The 13474-nt window shown below is 42.9% G+C and overlaps 1 protein-coding gene across 2 annotated transcripts in view; it reads left to right on the plus strand.

Annotated features, from left to right (window-relative positions):
• The window catches only part of BBS1 (Bardet-Biedl syndrome 1), a 29121-nt gene that overhangs the window by 10575 nt on the left and 5072 nt on the right, over nucleotides 1-13474 (plus strand). For both annotated transcript variants that reach the window (XM_078858751.1, XM_078858750.1), the window contains exons 4-11: nucleotides 4024-4296; nucleotides 5019-5065; nucleotides 5622-5660; nucleotides 7392-7464; nucleotides 9611-9742; nucleotides 11186-11292; nucleotides 11833-11953; nucleotides 12938-13096. In XM_078858751.1, the coding sequence (XP_078714877.1) occupies nucleotides 4024-4296; nucleotides 5019-5065; nucleotides 5622-5660; nucleotides 7392-7464; nucleotides 9611-9742; nucleotides 11186-11292; nucleotides 11833-11953; nucleotides 12938-13096 (951 nt within the window). The remainder of the gene's footprint in view (nucleotides 1-4023; nucleotides 4297-5018; nucleotides 5066-5621; nucleotides 5661-7391; nucleotides 7465-9610; nucleotides 9743-11185; nucleotides 11293-11832; nucleotides 11954-12937; nucleotides 13097-13474) is intronic.

Below are 13474 nucleotides of genomic sequence, written 5' to 3' on the forward strand. Positions count from 1 at the left end.
AGAGATGTGGTGAACACGGCAGAGATGTAGAGATGATAGTGAACACGACAGAGATGTAGAGATGATAGTGAACACGGCAGAGATGTAGTGAACACAGCAGATGTAGTGAACACGACAGAGATGTAGTGAACACGGTAGAACTATAAGCGAGTGAATAGCAGCAGCGACGAGGCCTCTCGCTGCCTCTGCTCTGCCGCTGCCGGGCTGCAGATTCATCCGAGTCAGGTACCACTGCCAATATGCACAACAACAACAATAAACGTGCTGCGTTTCATCTCTGTGTTAATAAGCCTGCCGCACTAGGCCTCACGAAGCCTGCCGCACTAGGCCTCGTGCCGTGCTTTTCGTGCACAAATAAGGCGATTAAATGTATCTCGTCTCTGTGTTAATAATTGTTTCTTGTCTCTGTGTTAAAAAAACGTGCTGCGTTTCAGTAAAATAATTGTTTTTAAATAAACGTGCTGCGTTTCATCTCTGTGTTAATAAGCCTGCCGCACTAGGCCTCGCGAAGCCTGCCGCACTAGGCCTCGTGCCGTGCTTTTCGTGCACAAATAAGGCGATTAAATGTATCTCGTCTCTGTGTTAATAAATGTTTCTTGTCTCTGTGTTATAAAAACGTGCTGCGTTTCAGTAAAATAATTGTTTTTAAATAAACGTGCTGCGTTTCATCTCTGTGTTAATAAGCCTGCCCGCACTAGGCCTCACGAAGCCTGCCGCACTAGGCCTCGTGCCGTGCTTTTCGTGCACAAATAAGGCGATTAAATGTTTCTTGTCTCTGTGTTAAAAAACGTGCTGCGTTTCAGTAAAGTAATTTTTTTTAAATAAACGTGCTGCGTTTCATCTCTGTGTTAATAAGCCTGCCGCACTAGGCCTCACGAAGCCTGCCGCACTAGGCCTCGTGCCGTGCTTTTCGTGCACAAATAATGCGATTAAATGTATCTCGTCTCTGTGTTAATAAATGTTTCTTGTCTCTGTGTTAAAAAAGCGTGCAGTGTTTCAGTAACGTAATTTTTTAAATAAACGTGCTGCGTTTCAGTAAAGTAATTTTGAAGCGAAGTTTAAAGTTTTGCCGTGATGCGCCGGAAGCGACGGCCATCTTGTTTAATTCACATATCGCATGGGGGAGCGGGCGGCCATCTTGTCGGACAGGGTCATGCCAAGTGTTTGCAGTAGGGGGCGATGTTGATACACGGACGGACAAACGCGGACGGACAAACGCGGACGGACGGACGGACGGACAAACGCGGACGGACGGACGGACACATTAATCTATTGGTGGTCTGGTCCACTTCGTTCCTACCAGTATAAACAACAGGACCCTGCGGGGTGGGCTGGTAGGAATAATACTAATACCGGTACAGGGATATCGACCGGGTATAGAGGAGTTAAAGAAAAAAATACTGTATTCTAGTGTAACGTTAATTAAAAGTGTTTGTTTTGACAAGAAACGCTGTGAGATTTAAAGACTCGTAGTCTTTCATTTCCAAACGATCACATCTGAGATTAATTGACCTTAGATGGGGAAACTCGAATGCATTTACTAGTATATTGGAGCAGATAGAGCAACTGGAAAGCATACCAGTGAACGATGTAGTGAACACGACAGAGATGTGGTGAACACGACAGAGATGTGGTGAACACGACAGAGATGTGGTGAACACGGCAGAGATGTGGTGAACACGGCAGAGATGTGGTGAACACGACAGAGATGTGGTGAACACGGCAGAGATGTGGTGAACACGGCAGAGATGTGGTGAACACGGCAGAGATGTGGTGAACACGGCAGAGATGTGGTGAACACGACAGAGATGTAGAGATGATAGTGAACACGACAGAGATATAGTGAACACGACAGAGATATAGTGAACACGACAGAGATATAGTGAACACGACAGAGATGTAGAGATGATAGTGAACACGGCAGAGATGTAGTGAACACAGCAGATGTAGTGAACACGGCAGAGATGTGGTGAACACGGCAGAGATGTGGTGAACACGGCAGAGATGTAGAGATGATAGTGAACACGACAGAGATGTAGAGATGATAGTGAACACGGCAGAGATGTAGTGAACACAGCAGATGTAGTGAACACGACAGAGATGTAGTGAACACGGTAGAACTATAAGCGAGTGAATAGCAGCAGCGACGAGGCCTCTCGCTGCCTCTGCTCTGCCGCTGCCGGGCTGCAGATTCATCCGAGTCAGGTACCACTGCCAATATGCACAACAACAACAATAAACGTGCTGCGTTTCATCTCTGTGTTAATAAGCCTGCCGCACTAGGCCTCACGAAGCCTGCCGCACTAGGCCTCGTGCCGTGCTTTTCGTTGCTAAATAAGGCGATTAAATGTATCTTGTCTCTGTGTTAATAAATGTTTCTTGTCTCTGTGTTATAAAAACGTGCTGCGTTTCAGTTAAATAATTGTTTTTAAATAAACGTGCTGCGTTTCATCTCTGTGTTAATAAGCCTGCCGCACTAGGCCTCACAAAGCCTGCCGCACTAGGCCTCGTGCCGTGCTTTTCGTGCACAAATAAGGCGATTAAATGTATCTCGTCTCTGTGTTAATAAATGTTTCTTGTCTCTGTGTTATAAAAACGTGCTGCGTTTCAGTAAAATAATTGTTTTTAAATAAACGTGCTGCGTTTCATCTCTGTGTTAATAAGCCTGCCGCACTAGGCCTCACGAAGCCTGCCGCACTAGGCCTCGTGCCGTGCTTTTCGTGCACAAATAAGGCGATTAAATGTATCTCGTCTCTGTGTTAATAAATGTTTCTTGTCTCTGTGTTAAAAAAACGTGCTGCGTTTCAGTAAAGTAATTGTTTTTAAATAAACGTGCTGCGTTTCATCTCTGTGTTAATAAGCCTGCCGCACTAGGCCTCAAGAAGCCTGCCGCACTAGGCCTCGTGCCGTGCTTTTCGTGCACAAATAAGGCGATTAAATGTATTTCGTCTCTGTGTTAATAAATGTTTCTTGTCTCTGTGTTAAAAAAACGTGCTGCGTTTCAGTAAAGTGATTGTTTTTAAATAAACGTGCTGCGTTTCAGTAAAGTAATTTTGAAGCGAAGTTTAAAGTTTTGCCGTGATGCGCCGGAAGCGACGGCCATCTTGTTTAATTTACATATCGCAGGGGGAGCGGGCGGCCATCTTGTCAGACAGGGTCATTCCAAGTGTTTGCAGTAGGGGGCGATGTTGATACACGGACGGACGGACGGACAAACGCGGACGGACGGACGAACAAACGCGGACGGACGGACGGACAAACGCGGACGGACGGACGGACGGACAAACGCGGACGGACGGACGGACACATTAATCTATTGGTGGTCTGGTCCACTTCGTTCCTACCAGTATAAAGGTAAAATGTAAAAGTGCAGCCCTGCAATTCCTTGACTAAGCCACTGCTGCATGAAGAGCCTCAAATAGAGCGAATGCTCGAGGTTATTCTACCCTTCCACGTTGACCTGACGTGGTAGAAGAGATGGGCGTACTCACATTTTCCCCACCACATCCAACCTGCTGATCGACTAACTGTGGTGGACCAATTTATACTGCGAGGTGGACAGAGACTGGGATTTTAGAGACGTTCCTCATTGTTTCAACTGCCACCCTAGGAGATCAAATCGAATTAGTGACCTTTTGATGGCCAGTCCAGTGTGCTAATCATTACTCCACGGCAGCTGATGATAATGATGACAATGCAATAAATTAAGGTTCATAAAATAGTTTTAACTTGAAAGAAAATGGTAAAAACCGACTACCGGTTTGATGCACATATCGAGAATTATCCATTGCATGTTTAACTTTTTAACTGAGAAACGAAGGGAGCTGTCGTGGTTTAATGGTGAGCTCACTGGACTTCCAATCTAAAGGTCATCTGTTAGTGGCAGCAGGTGAAACAATAGGATACATTTCTTAAAACAGCGTCTTTATTCATAATATCCTACTGGACATGGCTTCCAGTTTATCGGTTATCATTTAACAACCCGAATATAAATAATTCATGATTCTGGTTTTGTGCATATAGTTGGTGGTGGCCGACTTGGGCACGGGCGCGTACAGCATGAAGCTGCGCGTGTTTCGCGGCACGGCGCCGCTCGTAGAGAACACCCTCATCGACCTGCCCACCGGCGTCGCCACCTTCTTCATGGACACCAACGAGCCCCGCTCGCCCGCCATCGCCGTCGCCTCGGGTCCCTTCGTGTACGTCTACAAGAACCTGCGGCCCTACTTCAAGTTCACCCTGCCGCCACTTGAGGTCAACCAGCTGGAGATGGACCTCTGGATCCAGGCGAGAGAGGTTGATGAGCCCCTTTAACCATCTGTCATTAACTTTATCGTGATTATCAATCCAATCGATTTTGTCAATTCAAGAAAAAATTAACTTTTTTGTCGCTAGCGTACATTATTTTGTCTTGTTTATCATTTAATCAGTTTCATTTGTGTACATGCATTCACCCTATTAGCCTAAATGTATAATTTGCATATACTCTCCATAAACAAAAACATTGATTCTTAAAATAATTGTTCAATACATGTATCTTGGTGTTTCCCAATAACTCCCATTGTTAGAACACTCATTCATTTAATTTTCTAAACATCCCAATGTTGTGCCGTCTTGAAGAATATTGATAGTAAGGCGTTTCTGCATCATTACACCCTTACTGTATATATTATTCATGACAACACAGTGTAACTTCTTAAATATTATTTGTATTTTTTATCACCAGAAAAATCTGAACCGTGCTGTCACTGCTATGTTTTGAGATAAAGATATGCCCGTTCAGAACACTAAAGTAGTGAACTATTTATCTTTTGTAAACGTGACACATTTTTACTGTTTGGCCGTGTCGGGTGGTGGAGGGTTACGACACATTTATAAATAACGCGATCTAACCCAAAAACCTTTATTATGGACTAATGGAGAGCCGAACAACACATTGGGAAGAGCCCCCAGGGAATGATGCTGCAATATTTGTATCTGAATGTGTGGCTTCCAAAATTGTTTCTTGTAATTTTTAGGACAAAATCGACTACATGGCTCTCAAAGAAATGCTGGAAAACATACGGTAAATGGAAGCTTTTAAAGCTCTTTTTGTGCGAGTGATTTTTAACAAGTACTGTTGCTCGTAGTGTTCTGTGTATTTACTTTGCCGAGTTGAATGAAGGGTTGCCTGAAAAAAATATATGGTGCATTGAAGTGATGCGTAGCATTGTCACCTCTGAATCGGTGTTCATGTTAAGACATGCCAAAAGTACTCTGTTAGGTCCAAGTCAAAATGGGTTCCTGCTCAAATGAGCATTGAGGGTATGCCCATCTCCTGTTTAGAGCCCTGCGCCGGTGCAGGAAATTCCACACTTAAAACATTACTATTTTTAAGACTCTTGTTAAATTATGACTGTAAGCTTGTTTAAATGTTTGCGGCTGGGGTTAGGGTTAAACAGAAAACGGTTTGGGATCTATGGTCAAGAGCAGTTGAATAGGATCCAGATTAGGATCAAGTGAGTTAGATTGAGGTGTTGATTTCACAATGAAAGGTTACTTCCTGAAAATTCCAATGTTTCACTTCCTTGTGCTGTACCAATGCAGAATGTTGTTGCTCCCGATTCTGTCACACATTGCAGGAGCAAAGGAGACGTCCCTCTTACTGTCAGATCGCTAAAGTAAGTCCTGTTTGTGCAATGCAGCATCAGCTACAAGCCATACACTCGCCTCAGAGAACAGGTTGCACTTTGTATTATGAAGTCTATGCTGTGCCATTATGCGTATCAAACAAACAAAAGCATGGGGCACATAGAATTTCATAATCAATATTATTCATAATTGATTTTGGGTTGGACCATGTAATGATCTGGCCAAATTATTCTGACTTTCTGTATTTGGTTATGAATTCCTGGATTTTCCTGGAGATATTTGACATAGTTTTACGTGAAGCATCTTTTCTTATTGCTAGATTGAGTTGTGAGAATTGTTCTTCAGCTTATTGGTGAGCTGAAACAACAACAATTTGTGGGTTAATTGTCGCGTTAAAATTGGTGCATTGAATGCTTGTACACGTGGACTATAGAATTTGCTTGGCTGTATCGTGTGCTGGAAGGTTTTGCAGGAGATATTTAGCCAAGTTATTACGTGCCCTAACCCAAAAATATATTTGTGTTGGAATGAGTGATAGTCCTCTTCATCAAATGCCCACCGTTACAACGTGTTTCTGGTTTTGCATTATAAAATGCAGTGTAGCCTACTGCTGAGTTTCTTGTCCTTGTTTAGTTGTTGCAAACATTGCTATTGATTGGTGACTGCTGTGTCTCAAGAGATGCATTTATGTAATAATATACATACAGTGGACTGGCCTGGTTTATTGTATACCTAAAAAGTAATGAGACAGCCTCCAATGCTGGAAAGCCTCACTTAGCCTGAAGGCTTTTTTTCAGGAGGGTCCTGCCAAGTTTTCTAAGTGGATGGCAGTGTTGATATATGTAATCCCAATTTAGTCATTTGCAGGTATATTTCAGAATTGGGATATTTGGTGAAACCCAGTTACATTGTGTATTTGTTTTTTTATACATTTTAAAATTAATCTCACACATACTAAGTTAATTAAGTTAATATATTTCCTAAGTGATGGCTTTAAATGACACAGCTAATATTTGCATATAATTCATATCCATCTCTGAGTACATGCAAAAAATATATATATTGCCCATAGGGTTTCCAAGGGAAGCATTACAGTATTCGGCGTTTGCACATAATTCAGCCACATTTCCTTCTGAGATCGCATACATATATTGCTATGGAAGGCTTAGCCACATGCTGTAGTGGTGCAGTGGTAACATTTGAACGTACTTCCCTGAGTAAATGAGCATAATAGTAAAAAAAGGATCACACTGTCATATTAAAATCACATGGAGTTTTTATGTTCACCTGACACATCATAATTAGCTTAGCTATGTTTATATTTTTTAGTGAATGAGTCATTCTGTTACCTGTGCTAATCACAGTAGGAAGCTATATTCTTTATTTGAAAACCTCTTCCACAATAGAGTGATGTCTCCTTTTCAGTATATCTCCTGCATTCTGGACTTCCCCTGGCTAATCCTCATTGTCTCCTACTTGTTGTCTCTATTGGTGTTTATTTTGTGTCTGAATAACGCGTGGCTGATAGGGTTGTAGGTGGCATTCACGTTACTTCTGTTCATTCGCATGGCAGCTCGCAACTGGGCTGAGAACATCTACTCGCTGTGCACAGAACATCCTTTTGGGTGGCAACCCGAGCCTTGAAGCCTAGATCCCAGGCCAGATAGATCGGTACATAATCATGAGGATGATTTCCCAGAGCTCCACAGCCTCTGCTTGTGTCTGGCCCAGGTTTTAAGAACATGTTATGCTGCCGACAGGTTCCTCATGGTGGAGCCTCAGGAGATGGCAGCCTTCGCTGCCGTTCACAAACACACGCCACTCAAGCGCCAGGCAAGCCACACTCACCCGTACACCACCCAACAAGCCGCAAAATGGATTTACCGCATTCGTAAAGCTCCTTGCCTATGAGCTGCGTGCAGCCTAGCTACTTTATGGCAAAGCTATATTGGCCACCGCGTTGCATAGGATAACGTTGAGGCTCCTGATGCAATAACATCTTCACAATGCTTTCTTTGAACACCTTCCACTGAATCCAAAGAAACAGATAGGCTGCGGTAATCTGTTGTGGATGTGCACGGCTTTGGTGGGCAGTGTTGCTCTGGACAAGCTCAAGAGATTACTGTAAATACCTTATGTCTATCTCGTGCCTCTTTTAGTGTAAATAGTGTAAATGTGAATTTGTGTTGGGTGTATGAAATGTATACTTGTTTTGTAATGCTCTTAAATGAAGGGCTCAGTACTGTCCTATTAAAAATATCTAATGATAAGTATCACTGGCGTTGTACATGTCGGAAAATGCCACATCCAACACGTGCAGCATTAGTTGACAGTCAATTAGTCTGCTATTGCCCCTAATTTGCAACACTGAGCCGTGAGCTCGGGCATGAGAGTGCAGGAGGCGCCATGTATCTGCTTCTGTCAGCTCTTTGAGGGGTTTGAGCAGTCACTGGATATTGGCCACGATGGAACCAAACTATAGTGAGAGTTATGCACGACTCTTTTTCCACCAACATTTGCACAGATTCTAACTCTACTGGAGCTTAGATACATGTGTAACCATTATTAATATATCCAAGCTATTCTGATTTCCCTATAATGACATACTGTGGGTTTGGTTATATTCTATATAGCATATGTGAACTATTATTTCAAGCATTACATCTGTCAATCATTTCTTACAATCGAGAATTAATAAAATACAAAATGCCACCTATGGAAGATAGATGATAAGGCATGGCACAACCAGATAGAATTACAAAAATGACACTAAGCCACAAATGCAAGGGCAAATGCTTTATACTATAAATACAGTTTAACACGTAGGCTTTCGCGACCAATATCATCCATAATAAAGGTTTTTGGGTTAGATCGCGTAAATATATAAATGCGTCATTAAAACCCGCCACCACCCGACACAGCCAACTAGTAAGGGTTGTCACGTAAACAGAACGAGCCAATTCGTCACGAGTACAGCACGCCAGTGTGTTGGAGAGCCAAGCCACAACATTTAAAATCCGAGTGCGACGTTTCGCCAGTAATTACAACTAGCTTCATCAGGCGACAGCCAAATTTGTGGAGAAGTCTTACTTGAACATTTTAACACCTATTTTAATGCCAGAAAGGGTAAAACCTCTTCTTATATCTTAATACTGGCAAGGGAGGTCCCATGATGTAGCTGCTCGCCCCGAGCTCTCAATGTCCTGACAGTGGCATTGTCTTTGTGCTGTTCACCTTTTGGCGTCGTCTGGTCTAACGCTGTTTGAGACGAGGCTCTGAAGAAAGCTGTCTGTGGTATGGACCAATCAGTTTAAAAGACAATGCATATGCTGTCAGAGCACGTTTTTTTTTGCATGTTCACCACAAGTATATGTGGTTAATGCAGACATGATTCATTGCAAAAGGTTTCAGTTTGGTGTTTTAACATCTTAACACCTGTTTTATTGCCAGAAAGGGTATATATATTCTCAAAAGTATTCAGACAAAGGATGCTTCTTTGTGAACTCGTGCAAAAGAACATTTATTTATTTTTGTTACCAATGAGGTTAGGTTGTTATATTTAGCGTAAGTAAATGTGTGTCACCCGAGTCGCACGCAGTTGAGCCTCACAACATTTAAACACCGTAACTCATAACTCAAGGTTGGTCACGTGTTTTAAGTAAATTCGTCAACTTATTAAAAGAACGCAGATTTTTTAATCTCGCTTTGTTTCTACAGCATGTTTGCAATTATTTTTAACGTTTCTGTAATTATTTTAAGCACACAACGAAAGAATAGTCAACTTCATCTGGGCTTCAGACCGTCATTGAGACACAGACATACATACATGCAAGGAGTTATGCAATGTTCATCCCAAATTGTATTATTACGCTTGTTTACCCAGGAAAGCCTCACTGAGTCTCATTCAGGAAGGTGTTAACAAGTCCAGTTGAGTAATTGAGTCTTGGGGTGAACTGTTATCTGCTGATAAAACTTGCAGACAGTGATCACGTGCCTGAGCACGCTGCGGAAGAGCCTGGCGGATGAAGACGCTGTGAGCTGCCTCGTAGTGGGCACCGAGAGCTCTGACATTTTTGTGCTGGACCCCGAGGCCTTCACTATCCTGGCCAAAGTGAGTGTGTGCAAAGCTACAGCCCTTCCCTGCCCTACCCAAGCCACCGCGTTGTACAAATGCACGGCGTGCCAAGATATCAATGGGGATATCGTTTATTTAGCTATGAAACCTCACTAATTCTCCATATTCATTTTCTGGAGGTTCCTGCATTGGAATACTTGGCCAGTTCCGTTTTAAGGAGTTTTTTTTTTAGTTGGGAGGAAACCAGAGTACCCAGAAAAAAACCCTTACTTCCAAGGGGATAACACTCAAATATCCACACAGATGGATTCATGAACAGATTTTCTGTTGTGGCCACCTCGCAGCCTGGTGAGTTTGAAAAATCTACGAGGTACATCAACCGTTGCCTCTGAAGCGCTGGGTTACAACGTGCACCACTTCCCACGGGAGTTCATGCCTCACCCTCGCTTGGGATCGCGGTTTCGGCGGTAGACTTTTAACGATGATCACCCCCTTGCAAATCGATGAACTCTCGTCATTTGGAGTTATGATTTGATTCAAGAAACCATTGCTTTTTCTGTTGTACTAACTGTAGCACCCAAAGTGCCTTCATGGTTAGCATGGCTGGCTACGTAAAGTGTGAAAGAAGTTCTACTTACATACGTGTATATGAGTTAATTATAATAATTGTTATGATTCAATGCATGTACCATGAACCCTCATAATTAACATTAGGACATTATTCAATGCACTTGACATGCTTTTTGCGTGTTCGGGCTTGAATAGGGATCACATGTTTCTTGCTAATCACAGCGAAATCAATCTTTGGTGTGACTGTGCGCTATTACTCCAGCAACTGAGCCGCAGAGTCTAAATATTTAGTTTGCACAGTTTTCCATTCCCGTGACCCTTCACCCCACACCCAGAACTGACGCTCACAGTCCTGCAAGATGCCAAATGGTTTGTGGAAACATCTGTGAATGATCATATACAATATATTTATTTATATATTGCTTTATTTATCACCATCTGTTTGGGTTGATGCATTGTAGAATCACAACTCTTGTGAGATTCTAGATAACGGGACATTTAAATATTTTATATTTAAAGTAGTGCCACAGTTTGAGTGTGTGCCCACTTGCAGATATGTTGCAAATCTAATGAATTAGAACAACGTTTTGTAAATTTGGATTTTATATGTACATACACACATATCTAAGGAAACTATAGCCCAGGTAGTGCACTATTCACAATTATGGAGGAAACACATAGAGGAAGATGTAAAGGAAGATGTTTTTAAGGTGAAAGTCTACAAAGACGTTCCCATCAATGTGAAACATGTTCGATATGTATATTGTATATAATGGAGGTGTTGACATTCAGGCAATTGCGTGGTTAATTGAAGACAGCACTCCTTGAGTTGTAATTGAATGAGATGAGGTGAACAGCGTGGACCTTAATCGACATGAGGGTGACGGTGGACTGCATGCGTCCCGGCAGATGAGCCTGCCCAGTGTACCCGTCTTCGTGGACGTATCCGGCCTCTTCGACGTTGAGTTCCGAGTGGTGGTGGCTTGCCGCAACGGCAACGTCTACACCCTCAAGCGGTACCTAGCAGCACACATGCACGTGGAGCATTGAATGTCCTGAAATAAAGCATTGTGAGCGTTGACAAGAGATAAGTTCTTTTGAAGAAAGACAGTGCTAGCTGCTGCGTACTTATTTTCATTTAAGTAAAAGTTTTTAACGATCTCAGTTCCCATGAAATTGGTTTAATAATCCTTCTGTATCCACTCTATATGAGCTCGAGCATCCCATTTCTACAAAGGAGATTACTCCGGAAGTATGTTGGCGAGTGAGAATCCACTTGGCTTGAAATGAGGCTGGCACACGAGACGTTTGTTTTCACTTGGCGTAATACGCTGCCCTTATTCCATCCGGAATTTTAGAAAACGCATGTGTTTTTTTTTTTTACCTAAAAATTACAGCACGATCCATCAGCAGCTGGAAAGGGTGCAGCCTCGTAGCGCGACTTCTGCCTTGGCCATCGGCAGTGCCCGTTTGTGTTGCCGCTACGCGTGTCGACGATCTGAAGTGCAGTCTCGCTTAACCCGAATGCCCGTGCGCTTTCCCGTATCCTGTCGAAGGGACTCGAAGAAGCCGCGACACTGCATCGAGCTGAGCTCGCAGCCCGTGGGGCTTGTGCGCGTCAACAAGAATGTGGTGGTGGGCTGCATGGACGAGAGCCTACAGGGATACACGCAGAAGGTGCGCCCGTGCCACTGTAGCTCCTACAAGCGTTGAGTTTGAGCATTTATTGTATTTGTTCTCGGTGACATGACCCAGTGGGAGGACGCTCGTCTGCTTTTGGAGAGGTTTGCAGTTTGGATTAGAAATGGCACCCTGGCTGTTATATTAATCATAAATGTCTGCCGCCTGCTTCCCAACTTAAATTAAACATCCCGTGGCATCATTCTAAATGGGCAGACCATTCATTGTGTGCAGGCATCATGGACTAAATTTGCCACAAATGACCTGCAAAAAATTGGGATTACAGGTACCATTAATCGTCCATCACTCGCCAACTAATGCCCACTTGCAAGCTGCAGGTGGGGGTGCCCTTTGAATGTTGGAGATTAGATGCGAGGCAAGGCACTTTGAGTTGCTGAGGCATTTAAGCAGCGACATATACATGTAAAGATTATTATTGTTCTTCTTGGTTCTTTCGTTAAAGTCACGTAGAAGGTAAGTAATGAAATAATAAAAATAAAACATAATAAAATAATTCTCATGACGTTTCGGCTACAACGCTACGTGGCTTTACCGAAAGAACCTAGAAGATGAATCCCTGCAGTCACGAAAGCTTTAAATCGAAATTATTATTGTTATAACCATTGCATACACATGCATAGAGATCCCTGTTTTAAGTTGCTTTCATGTGTTTTATGTTTTTGTTAAATGTTGCCTAGAATGGTATGGTTTAAACAATCATGTTATTCTAAACCTATCTTGACACCACATTCGTAAGTTGTAGACATTTAAACTCCTGTCATATAAAACTCGGCATATTTAAATTCATGAACTAAAAGTTGCCATTCCAACACAAGTCACACCTCCAATCGTTTGTTATTGTGCAGAGCCGAGTCTATTCAAATTTACCACATCCATCCCTGCTAATGTAGAGGACAGCCAGTGGTGTTGTAGATGAGCAGTGACCCTGAGTGTTCCTGTCTTGGTGACGGTGGATCACAGGGAAAAAGGTTGTGGACTGTCAACTTGCCGGCCGCCATAACCACCATGCAGCTCATGGACCACAAGGGCCGAGGCTTCAAAGCTGTTCTGGTGGCCATGGTTAACTCCGAGGTGCATATATACCGGGACAAGTACCTCGTGAACATCATCAAAACGCAGGTACAATGAGCGTCGGTGCATGCTTTCAGGTTTTAACACGCAGACAGAGTGACGTTTCACGCCTTGTCCCAGAGGGACAGATTTTCATTGTCTTAATGGTTCACGGTGCAGGTTAATCGTGATGATTAGCCATTGTGTGCCGGCCTCCCGGTCCAAATTTAAAAATAATAATTACCTGTAATTTACTCAGTTGAAATCTTCATAGCAGTCATCGCCCCTGACTGATAAAACTTGACAGGACGGTACTGATAAAGAGCCATGAGACTTGAGTAAGCCTTTCCTGGGTAAACATGTCTACGAACAATAAATTGTTCTCAACAGAAAATGTTAAGTGCCTATGGTATATTCATTGCCTTTATAAAACAGGGAAGTGGATTG

Source organism: Lampetra fluviatilis, chromosome 7 (genome assembly GCF_964198595.1).
Source record: "Lampetra fluviatilis chromosome 7, kcLamFluv1.1, whole genome shotgun sequence".
Taxonomy (NCBI): domain Eukaryota; kingdom Metazoa; phylum Chordata; class Hyperoartia; order Petromyzontiformes; family Petromyzontidae; genus Lampetra; species Lampetra fluviatilis.